Source organism: Pipistrellus hanaki (genome assembly GCF_964339955.1).
Source record: "Pipistrellus hanaki genome assembly, chromosome: 4".
NCBI classification, from domain to species: Eukaryota; Metazoa; Chordata; class Mammalia; order Chiroptera; family Vespertilionidae; genus Pipistrellus; species Pipistrellus hanaki.
This window is the reverse complement of record NC_140506.1, coordinates 35,933,300-35,954,044: the sequence shown is the minus strand read 5'-3', so window position 1 is coordinate 35,954,044 and position 20,745 is coordinate 35,933,300. Positions and strand designations below refer to the sequence as shown.

General features: G+C 41.9%; 2 protein-coding genes across 2 annotated transcripts in view; one reads left to right on the top strand and one right to left on the bottom strand.

Moving 5' to 3' along the window:
* Positions 1–20,745, top strand: part of F2RL2 (coagulation factor II thrombin receptor like 2) — a 505,949-nt gene that overhangs the window by 311,505 nt on the left and 173,699 nt on the right. The window lies entirely within an intron of this gene.
* Positions 1–20,745, bottom strand: part of SV2C (synaptic vesicle glycoprotein 2C) — a 136,837-nt gene that overhangs the window by 89,895 nt on the left and 26,197 nt on the right. The window contains exon 2 of the mRNA XM_084881270.1: positions 14,320–15,001. Within this exon, the coding sequence (XP_084737396.1) occupies positions 14,320–14,899 (580 nt within the window). The 5' untranslated portion in view covers positions 14,900–15,001. The remainder of the gene's footprint in view (positions 1–14,319; positions 15,002–20,745) is intronic.

Genomic DNA, 20,745 nt, shown 5'->3' with positions numbered 1-20,745 from the left:
TTTTTCACCACCCTGCCACAGTGTCCAGCCACAACTAAGACATTTCCTCTGAACATTATGTCAAGTTTGGATGCTTAGTACAGTGCTCTAGTCACAGAGATCTGAGCTAATCTGGTCACACCAGCAAATTGGAGTGACAGTCATCATATTGCCACAGTGATTCCGGGGCCCAGCAAGCTTCTAAATGGAATCACTACCTAAATTTCATCAACTAACTACCTAATGTTCCTGGATTAACCCATTCTTAACATACATTCAGAATTCTCCCCAAGGGGTTTTGTTGGGCCATTGTTCATTCTCCACCTACTTCGTCCACTAAAATGTATTTTATGCTCTTATTTTGTTATGTTTTTCTGTTATGACCAGTTAGGACAACTGCCTGATACAAGAACCCAGTTAAGTCAGCAATACTTTAAATAACAGTTCATTAATTAACGGTGAAAAATAGAGGGAGGCTTACTTACCACAGCTACGTTAGTGCCAAATCACTTCCTCGAGATTAATGTCACACCAGAAGAATTAATTAAGCAATGGTGTCTACAGGGCAGTGTCAGAGCGCAGCAAAGGAGCAGAGCAAGGAGTTCTTTTCAGGGTAAAATTGGCCACTGGAGCATCCCCGGAACATCAGTGCGGAGCTACTCCAACTCCTGGAGCCCACGTATTTTCAGAAAAGATAGATGATTTTATGTTTTATGAGAAAATCTGATGGGAACCTTTGCTCTCTGGACTTTATAATGCATGCTTACTAGAATGTAATTCAGTTGCATGATCCAATGTGAAAATGCCTTAATTCTGCAAAGGAGGGTCACTATATAATTATGCAGAACTTTCTTATACTAACAGTGGAGACTTCCTTTCATTATTCTTTTAAAAATTTTTATTTTTCAATATTATTTTGTACTAGTTTTAGGTGTACAGTATAGTGGTTAGAGAGCCATATACTTGACAAAGCGTTCTCTTTCAGTGATCTAATTCTGCAAGGTGTATCAAGTAGAGAAGGGGCCTTCTGTTTCATGAAACCCCATGCCCAAGCATCCCATCTTAGAAGAACCCTTTACACTAGCACACTTGACCATGAACACTGGTTCTCCTGAAATGGGAAAAGAGCTCTGCCGCAGAAAATTTGGGCCTATGGTGCGGAAGAGACGGGAGTTTGTGGTGCTGAGACAAGGGCTCTGTTGTTAATCTGTCATCCAAATAACTTGTCGTTTTGTAGAAGGAGCACACATGCATGCCCACACACGCTGCACTCCCACACTTGAAGGTGTGGGGAAAATAACTCAATGGAACATTTGCCGAGGCAGCATGTATTGGTGCGGCTGTCTGTTAGCTCATAGAGATTTGCAGGATTTATTGACCATAATATCCAAGGGTGACTTCTACAGAGGTGCCTTTTATTTTAATTTGTTGAAGTCCCATTTCTTCTACCATTTTACAGCTGAATCTGGGCTAAGCAAACACATTTAACAGCTCAAGTAGGGGGTTGTTGATTCTAATTATAAAGTTGGTATCTAGAAGCCCAGTTCCTACTTCCTCTCCCCTGCCTTTAAAAAGCTTTGGAATTGGAGCCAAATCACCTCAGAGCCCACAATGCAGGGATGTGGAATGCTGCTGCGTCATGATGTGCTGGGTCAACTGATAGAAATTTCCTTCACTTTAAAAAAAACATGCCTAAAACTCTTACCCATGAGTGTGTTGAACCCTTACACCATATCTTCATTTCTATTCTGGACATGATATAAACACAAGATACCACAGGGCTGAAACAATAGCAGTATACTTGGGGAATGGCAGGCTTGAGGCCCTGGGGTTAGTCAGGGACAGGAGGAGGAGACATTAGGTATTTATGTCGCCCCCCCAACCCCCCCCCCCCCCCCACACACACACACACACAACTCTTTCTTTCTGGCCACATCCCGTTCTAGATGTGAGCTTAAGCCAGATATGTCTCCAGGGCAGCTATCACTTTCCTGGGCTGGGCTTGGCACAAGGCAAGGCCTCTCACTCTGGATCTTGATTCTGTCCTCGCTTTCTACCCCAGTCTGTCCAGTCTGTCCTGCTGCCTCTCCCCTTCCCTCTTCACCGCCCCCACTCCCCACCTCTCCTTGGCCTCACCTTATTTGCTCCCAGCTACTTGAATCTTTTTTACTTTGATCTTAACCTAACAAAAACAAAAAAACAAAAACACTGCGCTCAATAGATACTGCTCAGCAATAAACAGGAACAAATGATTAATACACACAATCACTGATGGATGTCAAGGGCATTATGCTGAATCGGGAAGAGGGAAGCCAATTGCAAAAGGCTACATACTATATGATTCCATTTCTATAAAATTCTCAAAATGGATAAATTAAGGAGATAGAGAACAGGTCAGTGGTTGCCAGGGGTTAGGGTTAGGGTTAGGAAGAATGAGGGAGTTTCTTTATGGTGATGGAACGGCGATTCTGGGCCATGACTGTGGTGAGGGGATACAAATTGATATATGTGATAAAATTTCTTAGCCTACAACCACCCTCTAAAAGAGGGAATGCAAAAAAAAAAAAAAAAAATCCTGATGAAATTTAATTATGGTCTGTATTTGAATTAACAGTATTATACCAATGTCAATTTCCTGGTTTGACAATATACTTAGGTTTTGAAAAATATTATTATTGGGGGAAGCTGAAGGGAAGGGTAAATAGGAACTCTTTGTATATTTTTACAACTTCTTGCAGGTCTTAAACTATATATATCCCCAATAATACAGCTGTGAGTTCCATACCCCCAGCAGTACATCCCAAGAAAGAAAAAAAATCACAAGCAAAATGCCAAAACAGTAACTCATGTGCATGACATTCTTAGTGAAAATATATGAAACTTAGTGTCAGGTTGAAAATGACTTGGTATTAAAAAGGAAAATAAAACACAACTGGATAAGTCACCTGATTTAACCTGTGGTATGTCTTCAGCTGGCAGAACTCAAGCAGGAGGCACATGAACTAGAGATGATGTTCAAATTAGATGTGTCACATCACTCAAATCTGCTGGCTTTTCCTTTGGCAACTGCTTTCCACCATATAGTTCTTATTCTACGTGCAGATTATAAATTTCTTATTGATATGAACAACAGTCCCTAATGTACATGACTATTGTATGGAAATGGTTTTGAGAGTATCTAAAAAGGGAACAGAGTAATTCTCTAACAATCCAAGAGTTCGTGAAAAGAATTAGAAGCCAGTAAAAAACTCTTAATAATTCTAAAAAAGATTCAAATATTTAAAGAAAACATGATACCTTAAAATTTTATTGTTCTGCCAGACCAGTGTGTCTCAGTGGTTGATCTTCAATTTTTGTTTATGTCATATGCCTGGTTAGTAGGCTCGATCCCCCGTAGGAGGCATAGGAGCACAGGAGGCAGCCACCTAATGATTCTCTCTCATCATTGATGTTTCTATCTCTCTCCCCCTCTCCTTTCCTCTCTGAAATCAATTTTTAAAAATAATATTTAAATTTCTTTTAATTGTTCTCACTTTAAGAAAGGAGGTGATCAGATTTCTTTTTTACACATTACTGATTTTTTAGGTTGAGAAGAAGGGAGAAGCGAGAAACATCCACGGGAGAGCACAATACCAATCACCTACCTCCTGCACACCCCTCACCAGGGACTGAGCCCACATCCCATGCATGTGCCCTGGCTGGGAATAGAACCAACAACCCCTGAACTGGAGTCCCAGTTCAGTAAGTATTAATATCTGCTTGGTGAAGTATGAACACATGCTCTATGAAGCAAAGGGGTTCACAGGCAAATCACTTTGGAAATATTATCTTATCTCACTTTTGCACATTCTAGGCTCTAAGAAGTCCTACAGTAAAGACTTGAATACCTCCTGGGACCAGAGTGAGCAACACTGCTCTCAGGACTACAGCCTGGTGGAGAGGAGGAGGGAACACAGGCACCCACAGTGAAAAGATGGGATCATCAAGCAAGTCATACCTCATGTCCCAGGAAACACTCCAGGGCTCAATGCATGCAAGCCAGCTACCTCTCCAGAAATACTACTGTCACATTATTTGATAGGATGCCATGTGATATGTATGCAGTACTCTTTTTTTAATAACTATCTTTCTTCTGCTTAAGAAACATGAAGATAACTCATCTTTCATAGAATCTCTGCATCACAGAGAGCTGGAACTGATAAGTTGGGAAAATCCTGGTACTATCTTCTCATTCTACAGATGAGTCTGGACAAAGCTAATCAGCCACCCGACTCTGAAGGAACCCTGGGCTCTGATTCCCCACCCACAGCCCCTACAGAGTAAGTTCTTGTCTGTTATGTGCTCCTTACAGCATTTAGCGTCCTGTGGTATTAAATGACAATGACTAAACCATTAAAGTCAATTACAGTCTTTCTAACATCACACTGCAAAAATTAAGGACAATATTAAAATATATAGCCATTTCTTTAGAAGCACTCATGGAATATTTTGGGGGGCAGGGAGGGAGGAAGATATACAAGGACAAGAATATCACTACCTGACAGTACTTCCACCCATCACCAGGTCAATGGGATCTGGAAAACTTCTTAAAAGAAATGTCTATTTAAATCCTTTGGCCATTTTTTAATTCAGTTTTTTGTCTTTTTAGAGTTCTTCATATGATGATGGTCCCTTATCAGATATATGTTTTGAAAATATTTTCTTCTCTTCTATGGGTTGTCTTTCCACTTTTGTGATGGTGTGCTTTGAGGCACAAACATTTTTAATTTTGATATCATCTAATTTATATTTTTCTTTTGTTTCTTGTGTTTTGGTGTCATAGCTAAGAATCCTGTGTCAAATCAAAGATCATAAGGGTTTCGTTTTCTTCAGAATTCTAGTTTTTACCTCTTACATTTGTCTTTGATCTAGTTTGAGTTCTCTTTGTATAAGGTGTGAGGAAAGGGGTCAAACTTCATCCCTTTGCATGCAACTATCCAGTTGTCCCTGCACCATTTGTTGAAAAGACTATTCTTTCCTCATTGGATGGTCTTGGCACCCTTGCTAAAATCAGTTAACCTTAGGTATATGTTTATTTATGGACTTAGAATTCCATTTCTAACTTTGTGAGAAAGTTCCTTACAAAGTTAAAAATAGAACAACCCTATGATCTAGCAACCCCACTTCTGGGTATATATCCCAAAGAATTAAAATCAGTATCTTTAAGATACAGCTGCACTCCCATGTTCACTGTGGGATTATTCACAATATCAAAGACATGGAAACAACCGAAATGTCCATTGACAGATGAATGGGTTGTAAAATGTGTGTATACATACAATGCATTGCATTGTGACTCCAAGAAAACATGACCTGGGATCCCACACACCATGTGATGATGTACAGTAGGAGTCTGCGGGAGCCACCATCACATGCCTAGGTCCCTACATTCTAAATGTAGTATGCCCAACCCTGGCTGGTATTGCTCAGTGGTTAGAGCATCGGCCTGTGCACCAGAGGGTCCCAGGTTCAATTCCCAGTCAAGGTCATGTACCTGGGTTGCAGGTTCCATCTCTGGCCTGGTCAGGGCACATGCAGGAGGCAGCCAATCATTGTGTCTCTCTCACATCAATATTTTTCTCTCTCTCTCCCTCTTTGTTCCCCCCCCCCCCCCCCATTCTCCCTTCCATCCTCTCTAAAAAATCAATGGAAAAAAATATCCTCTGGTGAGGATTAACAACAAAATTTAGTGTGCCCAGTGTGGGGTGTGGCGGGCGGGGTGTGTGTGTGTGTGTGTGTGTGTGTGTGTGTGTGTGTGTGTGTGTGACAGGAACATTTTTACTGATCTAGCAGCATCCCAGGGGACAAAGTTGTAGTGCAGGTCATAGAGGACCCTCTGACTGAGTCAGCGCACCCCCAGGGAGTGGCCAATTGGGAGCTGCCTTTCTCCCTCACTCAATTGCCCTGGGCAGTTCTGTACTGTTTATCATTGCTATGTGTGTGCTTCAGCGTGAGCATTTCAGCAAAGTTTATTTTATTGTTAAATCCAGAGGCACCAGTAAATAACACTGTTTTCAATTTGGAAAAATAAATAAAACGAGATAGGAGCAGCTAACCCCATCTGCTCCTGGTTTGCTAACTTATCTCTCAGATAGGTTCCGGATGTGATTATTGGCACACAATGACGCAGAAGTAATGGCTACAGATCTGCAATTTTCCCCTTGAAGAGATGGTAAGTATTTTTTTCAGCTGCTCCAGTCTATAGTATAATTAAGTTATTAGGAGTTTTATCCCAGACAAATATATCTTACTACCCTATAACCTGTTTTTCGACACTGATTTGTTTCCTACCCTTTAGAAATATACATTAAAACTTAATTTGGCCGTTAATCTGACACGTATCCTTTTCACTCTCTCTGGCGCAGTCTTCCTTGCCATGGCCAATGTCCTCTTCTCAGCCATGCCCCCTGAGGCACTCCTCAGTTATGGCCACCTCCTCTGTCCTGAACACCCCCTGCTCTTGGCCTCCAGGCAGCAGAGACTTTTCCTATCTTTCCAATCATTTATTTTATGACTTTTCTCTACTCACCCCTGAAAGCAGTCACTAAAGATCTACATTGGCCCCCTTCTCTTCCTGTGTTCTCCCCCTCAACCCACATCCTCTCCTATGGGCTCTGCATCTCTCCAATGATCTCTCCAATGTCCATTCAAAGATCTCTCCAACGTCCATTGCTAGGGTGAGTTTCCCCATCAAGCCACAGAACCCACTTCTAAATGCTCTCCTGAACCATTTCTCCTGAGCATCCTGGTTGCCACCTCAAACTCAACAAAAATTCACCGAACACCACAGACCACCCAGGCTCTGTGCTACGTACCACAGAGCCTGTGAATAAGACATCCAGTTCTTGTGATTACTTGAACAGTCTGTTGTAACTAGTCTGTTCCTCCCATGCACTGCTCTTCCCTCCTTCTGACCAATCCCAGAATTCCAAGTTCTACTTAAGGCACTGCCACCCAATACAACACTTGGGCGTGAAGCCTCAGTGCCATATAGCTTCTCTTCCCTGCTCCCATAGCTAATCCATGGTGAAGGTCCAAGATTCTTTCCTTTCTAGTCCCTCTGCCATCAGCTCTCACCACCCACAGGCTAGATCATTCAAATGCAAATGAACCTTAACTTCTGGCCAGCTTGCTCCTCTCCAAGCCATTCCGAGCACAGCAGTCTCTCCATGGCGTGTTCTCACCACATTACTTCTCTGCTCACACATCAAAGGCTCCCCACCTGCTTCGGAATAAGCTCATTTAAAGCTCTCCCTGAGCAGGGAGCTACCGGCCCTTCTTTCCAATTGCTCCCCACCATGTATGTTTCACTTGAACAGACCTGAACCCCGATGTAGTCACAATACTCACTACAAGGTTTTCATGCCTTTGTGCTCTGGCTCAGTCTATTCTCTCTCCAAATTCTACCCACAATTCAAAGCCTGGCTCAACTACCACAATCTCCTGAAGGCTTTTTAAATCCACACCTCCCTCAAACACAATTAACCTCAATCCTCTACTTTCCGTACCGTTTTGACAACAAGCTTCTCATGTCTGGTTGATCTTTGTCCCAAAACAGAGAAGAGTGTCCTGCACCAACTCGGTAAGAATTTGAAGCATGTGTGGAGGAGTCCCCTTTCTGTGGGAGAACTGGTAAAGTTGAAAGGTGGCATTCTACAAACACATCTGAAATCTATTAAATTGAAAAATAAGTGGGTAATTATAGAAACAAAGGAGACTCAGAAGCCAGCCGCCTCTCACATGTATAGTCCACCTCCGTTTTTGGGGATGTGCTTGCTTACAGCTGAACTGATTCCCACCTCAGGTCTTTCTTCCTGTGAGCAGGTCAGTTAACTCTTTCTGTTTTCAATCAGTTCTTTTCACACAGTAATACTTTTAATATTTCCGATTTAACTAGATCCTATTGAGAAAACTAAGCTACTCTCAGAAAAGCTATTTACTTTCACGTAGATAGGAAGAAGAAACAGATGATCATTTTACCAGCATGGCTGGGCACTGAGAAACTATCACGGTCACACTGTGCCTGCACGTTGGGGTCCATTCTGGGATGTGTAACTGTAAATATCGTTGGGGACAATGATCCCCCCACTGTGGAGGAGAAAGACCAGCCTAAAGAAGTCGGTTCCCACCAAAACCGGTTTGGCTCAGAGTGTTGGTCTGCAGACTGAAAGGTCCCAGGTTCGATTCCGGTCAGGGGCAAGGGCATGTACGTTGGTTGTGAGCACATCCCCAGTAGGGGGTGTGCAGGAGGCAGCTTGTCAGTGTTTTTCTCTCATCGACATTTCTAGCTCTCTGTCTCTATCTTCCTCTCTGTGAAAAATCAATAAAAATATATTAAAAAACAAAAAAAAGTCGGTTCCCATTTCAGGAGGAAAAACCAAAAGCACATCCTGCAGCTGTTGATAAAGGATTTACTTTTTGGAAAGAAAACCTTTCCTCAAAAAATGGCACCAAAAGCTCCCTTGTAATGCATGTTACTATATATTGGTGGATAAGGAAAACACTCTCGCGTACTTTATAAAACCCCCTTCCCATTGTTTAAAATCAGAATATCATTTATAATCTTCCTAGGGACCCTCACCTCTGTTCTCAACCAGCAACCAGCAACTTCGGGCCCCTCCCTGCTATTACATTTTCAACTGCACAGGACACACCACCAGCTCCAGCATCTCCTCAAACACAGGAGACAGGCGACTCCATCCATCATCTGTCTCTGAGGGCAGCCAGGAGCACCTGCCCATCTCCAAAAGGACTTCCTTTTTGTATTGTGGTAACATTCCTGTAACATAACATTTGATTCATGCTACAACATGGATGAATATTGCTGGGTGAAATAAGCCAGACACAAAAGCACAAAAGACTATCTGATTCCACTTACATGAATTATCTAGAATAGGCAAATCCATAATGACAGAAAGTATTGTAGATTAGAATTACCAGGGCTGAGGTGAAAGGAAATAGGGAGTTACTGTTCGCAGTGATGAAAAATTTGGAAAGAGATAGTGGTCATTAAAGTCAGTCAATCATACACTTAAAAATAGTTAAAATTAAATTGAAGGTGAGAACTTTATCTAAGGACCTCTTTTACTCCTCTCTTACAATATTAAAGGCCAATACGAAATTTCTAAGTTTAAGGTAAGAATGTCAATTGCAAATATGTGGATTAAAAATACTTACTTTAGTGATTTTTGAGACTGATTCCTCAAACTGAAAGTAATCAAACGGTTCTTGACTCTGAAGCATTCTGCAGGAAGCGGACATCTTACAAAAGCTCCTTTTAGGTGAGACTATTGAGGGGCCTGATTTCCCATGAAGGATGCAACTGCATCTTGATGTGTGGAATTCAAACCTACAAGTCTGTATTATTTGTATTTGGCTTGATCCAGTTATCAGATGCTTAATAATTTAGATTGTCTTATTTAAACCAAAGTCCAAAATTAACAAATCACCCAGTTCTCATGACTTCACGGGGTCCCCAGACTGACTTAGGACACACAAGGCCGGTACTAACAGTGGGTCAGAATCCTCACACAGGAGGGTAGCACAGAGGGATACGGAGATTCAGCCAGCGAGAAGCAGCCTTCAGGTTCAGAGCTGTATTGTGGGGAATCTTCCAGTGACCCTCAGGGGGACAGAAAGGCATTTACTATCACATTCTCATAGTCCCAGAAAGCTGCTTATTGGCACATTTCAGGAATGTGGCAGGGAGTTCTGGTCACTCCTGTCCTATGAAAATGAATCTCAGACTCTTTGGATGGAGACATCTTAGGCTACTTGGCTCAACTCCACTGTCATGCCTTTTCTCTCAGGAGATTGTGGGGGACCAGAGGAAGCAAGGCCCAGGAATATAACGACGGTGAATTACTGAGTCATCTTCTCCAATTTGACAATAATGAATCCAAATAAGATTTTGCTATTGTTGGTGGACAGTACATTCTCCAGAAGCCAATAACTTTCTAATTCCAATTAGGATCACTGTGATAGCCAGAAGGCTAAACAGAGCCACAGGGCACACCCACCAGAGACCAAACCTCCCTCTGAGATAACGAGGCAGGAGGTCAAGGACCAGGGGATCAGGCGGAGTACAGAGCTGCTGACCCTGAAATCTGCAGTGTACACTTTTAGGGTCTTATAATTTAGAGAACAGTTGGCCACGATAATGTTTGAGGTTCTAAATATTACGAAAGCTTTGTAACCCCCAGTGAGAAAGCATTTGAACCCATAGTGATTAGGTTCCCTGCTTCACTGGGTGGGTCTCACTCAACAAGCCATTGAGTGAGAAACCAGCCCCTCTGAAGGGCGAACACAAGGGAAGAGCAGCCAGTGAGGCGCTTATTCTGCTCTGACAGGTGAGAGCTGGGGCGGGACTGAGCCTGATCACAGCTTGAGGCTAAAATGGTTACAGCATCCTTCCTGCCTTAGATCTCAACCTACCCTCCACCCAACCCCAACAACTCTTGGACAGGAGTTAAGATATGGTCTCACCGAGTACTCACTGTGAGGCACAGCACTGTAAGGTTACAGCAACCAGGAGAATGTGAGGTGCCTGAGAAAGTCCTGCCATGTTAATGAGGAATGAGGAGAGTGTGCGGAGTCAGAGGCATATTGTCACTTAACTCAATGCACAGACTCCTTCTTTTAAAAACTTCTTAGCCTTTCCCTGGATGGGTGGCTTCGTTGGTTGGAGCATTGTCCCATACACCAGAAGTTTTAACGTTCCATTCCCACTCAGGAAACATACCTACGTTGCGAGTCAATCCCTGATTGGGCACGTATGGGAGGCAACCAATTGATGATTCTCTTTCACATTGATGTCTCTCTCTCTCTTTCTCTCTCTTATCCCTTTCCTCTTTCTCTAAAATCAATAAAAACACCCTCTGATGAGGATAAAAAAGCAAAACAAAAGCAACAACAACAACAACAACAAAAAAACCTTCCTAGCTATGACCATTGATCATTGTGTTCATCTTAGAGTCAGTTCCAGCAGTCAGTAACTTCTTAAATGCCAGACCAGTCTCCTCAATGAGATTTTCCTCACCACCATCTCCCTGGCTAAGGCCATTGGCAGGTTGATCGTAAATGAGATGGCTCCCAACCATTGGATGCTTCAGCCCAAATGGGAAGTAGTCCAATGGGCATTCCTCTTCAGATGTCCCCACGGATCTCAAAGTGGAAAGCCTAAAACTAAACCTTCCATCTTTCTCCCTCCTACTAAACCTCTACTCTGCATGACCGAGATGGATGAACTGCCTTCCGTTCATCTGCCCACCGCCTCCCCTTTCCAAACTCATTGGCTGCCTAATCCTCACAGACTGTGCCCCTGGAGCAGCTCTCCAACCCATGCCTTCTCTCCACTGCCTCAGTCAGGTCCTTCCCCTTCAAGGTCTCCCACCTGAAGTTTCCTTATTGACACTTTTTTTTTCTTTTGTACAGCTATGGACACTTGCTTCCTTGTACTAGTAATCCATACTCATGTGTGATTTCTTCATACTTAACCATAACTTCCTTAGATACGGAAACCTTGTCTTTTTTTTTTCCTCCCTATTGTGGTAACCCTGGGCTTTGCACATAATAAATATTCAATAAATCGACTTTAGCAATAAAGAATGGATTCTCTGAAAGTGACTGCACTTATTCCCCTAAAGAGCGGCTCATTGGACAATTGAATATTTACCCTTTTCCCAGCACAAGTAACCATCTCAGAGGCAAACAGACTAAACACACATACACATGCATACATGATATGACCTTAGCTACCTTTAAGTTAATCTTCCAGCCAATACAAAGAGACTCATCTCCCACGTAATGAAAGCATAAATCGGTTTTTATTCTTTGTTCCTGGCCGGCCTTGAGGAAAATAACACAATGCTTAGTAACAAATGAGAAATTATTTTGCAAATCCGTGTCCTCCCAATGCCACCAAACGTGGGTCATGCATCTTTCCTTCCTGCATTTTGATCCCATTGCTGTGACTTAGTGTGATAATTATATTACAAAGCTATTATTCGATGAAATGAAAATGACAAAATAATTTAAATGATTGTCTAAAAAGGACTTGGTTATAATTACAATGGCAAAATAATTGAAATGCAGGTCTGGAAGGCACAGCTATGAAGCCATTAAGATGCTTCTATGTGGACTCACAACACTTAGTTAAACTATACACGCCTGGAGACCCATCTGTAATTCCCTAAAGCTGGCAACATGCATGGAGAAATCAAAAGGTCTGAGCTCCAGTTGTTCCACAGCATTATCTACACTCCTGAATGCCGCCTTGTGGGGTGACTCCTCAGGGATGGTAAGCTATAGGACAGTCACATAAGAACCATATGCCACACAGTGCTTCCATTCAGCGCTGAAGATAAAGGCACAAAGGCAAGCTCAGCTTAGATTTTCCTGAAATGTTTCCAATATAAAAGGTGGGATCATAACATGGAAAGACTGTGTATTCTCAATTTAAGCCTGCAATTACTAAATATATGTGTGGATGTGTTCCTAAGGATCTATTTTCTTAAAACATTCTGCTGATATATTCCTTTAACAAAATCTTGATAATTATGCTGAAGCCCACTCTTACAGCAGCTATACTTCCTCTCCAAAGGGGAAAAAATAAATGAAGTGACAGATTTGACACAGATATGCTGGAATATCAATTTAACAAATGACTAAGGATCCTCCTCTGGACCATGTTATGCATTTTGATGGTTGAACATCCAAATGTGTCTACTACTGGCAAAAAAAAACCAGGCAAAATATGCTCCCCTCTCACACCTTCCACCTCATAGTCTTCTTTCAAAGAAGCCAATACTAGAAATTAACCAGCATGAAAGGAGTAAGATATAAATCCTTTCATTCATGACTATCCCTCTTACTATCACAGAGCAGTGACAGTCTAATTGTTTTTCACCCAGATAATTTCTCAGCATCCATGATTATAACATTACTTAATAGAATGACAAGGTTTCCACAAAAGGAGTTGTATATTTTTGTTTTTCAAGCTTTAGTTGAAAAAGTCCCTTGGAAATAGAGATAACAGGTATTCTTACTCTCTTTCACAGACTCTGAAACACGTAAAGATTTAATATGCACATAAGCATGATCCCTGTGGCATACTTAGCAAAATGTACAAGTGTTTGAAATAGACTCTTAAGTTGTTGGGGATATTCCACTGTGTGCACATTTCTCTACCTTCTTACATTCACTGCCCAATGGAAATAAGTGAACGAATTAACTACAGCTTTTAACAATACGAACCTTAAGTCCATGGCAACTGTATAACAAAATTCAAATCTGCTATCTAGGTTTTTTTTTTTTTTTTATAGGAAGGTCATATTATTTTTAACACATATCAGTGGAATAATAATAAGATTTGAAATAGATTTTTAAACCCTATGAGAAAAATGAAGTTTTTACAATTTAGGCACAAAGGTATGAACTTTGAAAAAGATAGAAAAAGTCATGTAGAGAAAAATCTATGAATAAGACAAGCTGAAAAAATTAACACGAAAACATACACATAAATTACAAGAAAAATAAAAATTAGTAGGGTCCCGAAGTATTTTAACTAAAGTATTATACATACATAAAACTGGAAATTTGAAATCACATTTGTCAGAATTCTGTAGAATTAACCTCTGTACTTAGGAAAATGTCAAGGAAGTTTCATATGACAGCTTACCTTTGGAAGTGATAAAGGATAAACCAATGTTACATTTATAATAATATAAATTTAAATAGTATAACTTACCTGTACTTTAAAATGCATGAAAATATAAGTTGGGTTGATGATGGACAGATAGGTGATAAAGAAAAAACCTAGCTGGTTTGGCTCAGTGGATAGAGCGTCGGCCTGTGGACTAAAGGGTTCCAGATTCGATTCTGGTCAAGGGCACATGCCCTTGTTGCAGACTTCATCCCCAGTGGTGGGCATGCAGGAGGCAGCTGATTGGTGATTCTCTTCATTAATGTTCCTATCTTTCTCTCCCTCTCCCTTCCTCTTGGAAATTAATAAAAATATATTGAAAAAAGAAAATACAGTAAATGTTAATGATAGAATCTAAATGGCATATATATATATATATATATATATATATATATATATACACACACACACACACATATATATATATATATGCATCATTAACAATTCTTTGGATTTCTTTATATGTTTAAAATATTTTATAATAAAGGTTGGTAAAAAAAAATACAGTGCTCTAGACAAATTGTATTTATTCTATTTGTTAACTATGATCAGCAAGTAAACCTCTTTCAAAATTTGTCCCTCTGACCTGATGCACTCACCTAGCCACCCGGATCCGGAATCTGGTATGCACAAGTCCGTCTCCGCGCTGGGCAACACAAAGCCAACAACAAACACCTCCACACCGTCCGCCATGAGGGCCATGCCCAGGACAAAGAAAAGGGTCCACTGAAAACGGCCATGACCACACTCTTGGATTATCAGCTCATACTGCTGAGCTAGTTCTTCCTCGTCGGCTTTCCTCTCCTTCTCCAGCTCCTGACGGTCCTTGTACTCATCACCCTTGGGCTGCCCCATTGACACGATGCTGTCTTTCCCTTGGTTCGTACTGGGGATGCCCTGATACTCCCCTTCGTAGATCTCATCATCTTCATCGTGACCCTCAGTAGCTTCACTGGAGCCTTCATCGTCATTGGCCTCCCCCCCGTAGGTTTCTCCGGGCGGGTAATAGTCATCGTCCTCTTCTTCGTCCTGGAACCGATTGTAGGACCTCTGGGTGTATTCATCCTGGGCCCGGTCCACTGCTTGATTCACCTTCTTTACTGTTTTCTTCTTCACCTCTTTGGCAATGTCCTTGGCACCCTTCACCAGTGAAGTCCTATCCCTGTAAGAGTCTTCCATCGTATCTCAACTGACAGCCAATGAGAAGGCGGGAATTTTTTATAGATCTTTGGTCAGTGGCTCAGCCCCAACAGCATCATCCACTTTGGGTTCAAAACAGAACTGCAAAAAAAGAAAAACCACAGGGGATATTCATTATTCCTTTCGACATCTTTTTCACCCCCTATTTCTTGCTGTCTTTTCACTGCCCCCTCAGGCTAAAAACACATTCCTTGCCTTTCCTTTCTTTGATGTCACTGTACACATGCACAGTGGATCCTGGTTCTCTGCACCTGGAGTGTTTAGGGTCTTTACTGTTATCGTTGTTTTGTTTTAAGGAACTCTGACCCCAGGTTAGCTTTGCATAGAATGCAAATAGGACACCTGTCACATTTAAATATATATCCAGCATCCAGCCAGTGTGGCCCAGCCAGTGTGGCTCAGCCATTGAGCACTGACCCAGGAACCAAGAGGTCACTAGTTTGGTTTGCAGTCAGGGCACATGCCCAGATTGTTGGCTTGATTTCCAGTGGAGGTGGGGGGGGGGGGGGGCGGGGATGCAGGAGGCAGTTGATTGATGATATTCTCTCTTATTGATGTCTCTATCTCTCTATTTCTCTCCCTTTTCCTCTCCCTCAAAATCAATATAAAACATTAAAAAAATTATATACAACACATATTGAAAATGATACAAAGATATATCCTTATTGAGAAAAATAATATTGCTCACACACATTTACACACACTACAAAGGCAAAACCAGAATATGAGAACAATCTTATCTGACCTTAATTCCTCACATTAACACACACACACACACACAACACACACATACACAAAAGCAGGCAAGCAGCCCTATATACCATGCTATTAAGTTGTAAAATGTATTTTCCCTCTACTTTCATTGTATTTCCTTCCTATAAACATATCAGAGATTCACAGGGCACTCTAAACAGACAATGAGTATTTTCCCCTAGTATAGCAGCCATGTCCTTAGGAAACTGGCAGAGTTCATAAGATGATTTTGCAGACATCTTTGGTAATCAATGAGTCAGAACATTTGCTTGTTTAGTGGGAGGCCTGCCCTTTCAGAAACCATCTCAAGACAGCGGGGGCAGGTAAGCCACATGCAATGTCCCTTCACATCCCCACCCTGTAAGTACTCTGTCTCTACTTCCTTCATCTCTGGACACTCTGCCTCCACTCCCACACACATACCTCCCTCGCATTTTGTCCAGCTGCCACTCCAGTGAACTGCTGTCTGGGAGACCAGGGTCAGTGGTCTGCCTTGCCCATCACTTGGTTTCCTTTCTCACTGACAGCCCCCTAGGTCTTGGTTCATTATATATATATTTTAACAATGTAGTTTATTTATTTTTTATTTATTTATTTATTTATTTATTTATTTATTTATTTAATCCTCACCTGAGGATATTTCCCCATGATTTTTAGAGAGAGTGGAAGAGAGCGGAAAAGACAGAGAGAAATATCAATGTGTTTTTCACATTGATCGGTTGCCTCCTGCACGAGCCCTAACCAGGGCCAGGACTGAGGAGGAGCATGCAACCAAAGTGCATGCCCTTGACTGGAATCAAACCCAGAACCCTTCAATACACACACTGATGCTCTATCCACTGAGCAAAACTGGCTAGGGCTTAGCTCACTGCATTTGAACAGACCTCATGGTAACCAATCTTACACTTGTCCACTGAGCTATCTTCTTTGGTGGCCCAAGTGTCCCAATATCAGGCCCACCCTTGTACATTCTATATAATAAAGAGGTAATATGCAAATTGACCATCACGCCCTTGCACAAGATGGCCACCCCCATGTGGTCACAAGATGCCTGCTACAAGATGGCAGGCAGGTGAGGGCAGTTGTGGGCAATCAGCCCAGAAGGAGAGGGCAGTTAGGGGAGACCAGGCCAGCAGGGGAGGGCAGTTGGGAGGCATCAGGCCTGCAGGGGAGGGCAGTTGGGGGCAACCAGGCCTGCAGGGGAGGGCAGTTGGGGGGGACCAGGCTGGCAGGGGAGAGCAGTTAGGCATTGATCAGGCTGGCAGGGGAGTGATTAGGGGGGTAGGCTAGCAGGCAGAAGCAGTTAGGTGCAATCAGGCAGGCAGGCAGGCAAGCAGTAGGGAGCCAGCAGTCCTAGATGGTGAGAGGGATGTCTGACTGCCTGTTTAGTGGGATTGGGCCTAAACTGGCAGTCAGACACCCCCTGAGGGGTCCCAGATTGGAGAGGGTGCAGGTTGGGCTGAGGGACACCCCTCCCCCTGCCACCAGTGCACAAATTTCATGTTCCAGGCCTCTAGTAGATGACATAAAGGTGAAAATGTTATTCTGTTCCATTTTTGTTGTTGCTGTTAATTCTCACCGGAAGGTTATTTTTCCCATTGATTTTTAGACAGAATTGGCGGATGAGAGGGGTGGTGGGAGAAGAGACAGAGAAACACTGATGTGAGAGACACATTGATTGGTTGTCTCCTGCATACACACATCCCTGCAACGAGATTTGTGCCCTTGACCAGAATCAAACTTGAGACCACTCGGTCAGAGAGCAACACTGAGCCAAACTGGCTAGGACCACCTCGTCATTAATCCCCAAGCCCTGGGCTGTGGCAGCATTCCAAACATGGATTTTTATAATGGCCATTTCTACTTCTTCCTTTTGTACCAAGTATAAAATATTTGGTAAGTGGCTATTACAAACATACATTTAAACTGCTCATTCAGACATCACTAACAAACCCAACAATAGAGACAAAAAGATGTTTGTTTATAAATGGACTGTGCTTCATTATTGCCGAATCCCTATAAATGCCCTGCAACAGGCAAGACAGGCGTGGCTCAGCACAGACCTGTGTTTTGGAAGACAACAAAATGAGATTAAAGTAAACGTGATTATAAGGCTTTCTGCCCAGTGTCTTAAAGGACTTTTCTGTTCTCTACCTTCTTTCTCTTCGGAGAGCTGAGGGGCAGAGGAAGGGAGAGATGCGAAGACCAGGAGGAGAGTCAGGAAAAAAGGAAAGGCAGTGAGAAGAGGGTGAGGATGGGGTGCTCACGAACTCCAGGAGGCAAGAGAAAGAGAAGGGAGAACAATGAGGAACAATGCTGGAGAAGGAGAGATATTTCCTACTTTAAAAATTGGAGGCAAAATGAAAACACTTCATACAATAGATGAGGCCAACGGCTGTACTGCCCATAAATGGGCGATCGTGTCAGACACTGTCAGCAGCTGCTTCCTGTGCACAGAGCACCATAAACACTGCGGAATGAGATCCGAAGCCTGGCCAGTGTGAGAGCATGAGAGCAGGGCCCGAGCAGCCTTAAGGCACCCCACCTCTCCTCTGCCTGCACCCCTCTCCCCCCTTCCCCTTCCCCTATGGCAGTGCCTGCTAGGAAAGCTTCTGCAATCACTTCTTCTAATCAATGGTAAATAAACTCACTGCACTGGCTTTTCTGCTTTTGTTCTCAGTCACAAATATTCTAACCTCATGCTTTAAAGGGGTTCTCACCCCTTCCCCCAAAAGGCCCTTGTCAGGGAGCCCCCTCTAGACAGAAAGCAGGCATGGTGTCTCCAATGTCATAGTTATGACAGAGAAGTAGATAATTCTAATCCCTAACTGCTCTAAGCATGTGAGCAATGAAAAAAGAAAAAGAAGAATTATGATTCAACTTTTCAGTTTTGAAAAACACTTTTTGTGAAAGTCTTGATCTGGCCCCAGACAAGGAATGTGTGCACAACCTCTTTCTGTGATGTGAGGATTCTCATGATGGCCCACGAAATTATTTGGTCTGGCCCTACCAAGGCATTAGGGGTGAGTTAATTGTTTGACCAAATATAGCAGACTAATTTTTAAATTGATAATTTTGTGTGGCCCAGAAGCTAATCCTATATAATAATAGAGGAATATGCTAATTATCCATTACACCGTGAGGCGTAACGACTGTCCACTTAATGACTGGATCATGGATCTGCAGGAGGGTGGGACAGCGAACTATAAGCAGGTGGCGAAGAGCTATAGGAGGGGGCAGGGCAGCAAGCTATATTAGTCTATAATAATAAAAGTGTAATATGCAAATTACCAAACGGTGGTCCTCATGAAGCCGAGGCTGCAGCCCTGGGATGGAGGCAGCTGCAGCAGCTGTGAGGGATGGAGGCAGCCTCCATGGCTACGAAGGCCTACTCTTGCACAAAGTTGATGCATTGGGCCTCTAGTGATGTAACAAATACTCAAATGGCCCTTGGCAGAAAAAGGTTTCCCACCCCTGCCTGCTGATTCTCAGATCCTGATGGAAGAGACTGGGTCTAACAGTTTTCCATACTTTTGTATAAACAAGGGCAGGTATGAATACTTATTTTAAAATTCTGTGTAAAATCAGATGTTTGTAGATGTTGCCATTGGAGAAAACAAGGTGAAAGATACAGGGGATCTCGGTGGATTGTTGCAACTGCTTGTGAATCTACCATGACACTCAAATAAAATGTGAAACAAGAAACCAAGTTTGCACCAGCTTTACTAAGCAATCTCAGAAAATGTGCAAGCTGCTTTGCTAGTGGGCGGACAGCTCAGGGGAGGAGTTGTCTTTTATGGCGATGCCTCTCTCTTTGGTAAACAGAAAAATGAAAAAAAGCTGGGCTCATCCCAGAGATCAATAGGAACATGGCAGACTGTTATCTGAGTTGAAATTTCTGTCAAATCAGAGAAAAATGTTTTCTCGTAAGTTCCATTTGATTACTAGTGAAATTGAATATCTCTTTCCTTGTAAAATACTTTACCTTTTGCCCATTTTTTTGTATTGAGGTTTATAGTTGGCTTAATGCTGGCCTCCAGAAAGATACATCTATGCCCCCTAACCTCCAGAACCTATGAATGTGACCTTATTTGGAAAGAGGTATAATTACGTTGAAGATCTCTGGATTATTTGGGTGGACCTTAAATCTAATGGCAAGTGTCTTTATAAAAGAGAGAAGAGAGAAGTAGGCCATATGAAGATGGAGGCAGAGACATTAGAGTTATATAGTCATTAGCCAAGGATTCCCTGGAGCCACCAGGGAATTCTCAAAGAGGCAAGGAAGGAGAACCCTCTGTGCAGTGAGTACAGCCCTGCAACATCTTGAAGCGTGAGAGGAAAAATGCCTGTGTTTTAAGTTCCCCAATGTGGTAATTTGTTAAGCAAACTCACAAAGTCTTTTTCTTATTGAATTTTAAAAGCTCTTTATATAGGAAAGATCTAAACTCTTTGTCATACATGCTGTAAATACTTTTTTCAGACGGACTTGCCATGTAAAACTATTAAACTATTATTATAGTTTATTATAGGTTCTTCTTGCATGTTTCCTGGTCATTTATTAAGGCCCTCCTGAACTTCCAAAATTTCCAGCTAAACTAATTTTCATTTCATTGTTTAATGCTTAGTTCTAGAATTTATTTTGCTATATTGTGTGAAAGGGGAATTGTAAAAAGTAATCAAGTAACTCAGAAACATTCATTAAAATGCCTCTTTTATGAAACAAAAAAATTCCTATATGCATTAGTACCTACTCAGTTTTGAATTCTGTCCAATATGTTTATCTACTCTTGCCCTCCTACCATTTAGCTTTAATTTTTATCACTTTGTTATAAGTTTAATATCTATTAGTGCTAGACCTCATGACTCATCCTTTACAAATATTTATTTGTATCCATTTTCTCTTCCAAATGAACTATTCATTAGAATTTAATTAAAATTATACTAAAAATTTCATATTAAAATTTTCATTTGATTTTTAGTGAGAATTTTACTGTTGGCAATTTTAAGGGAACTAAAAGTCTTATAATAGTCATCTCATCCAAAAATGTAAATTCACTCAAATCTTTCATTTG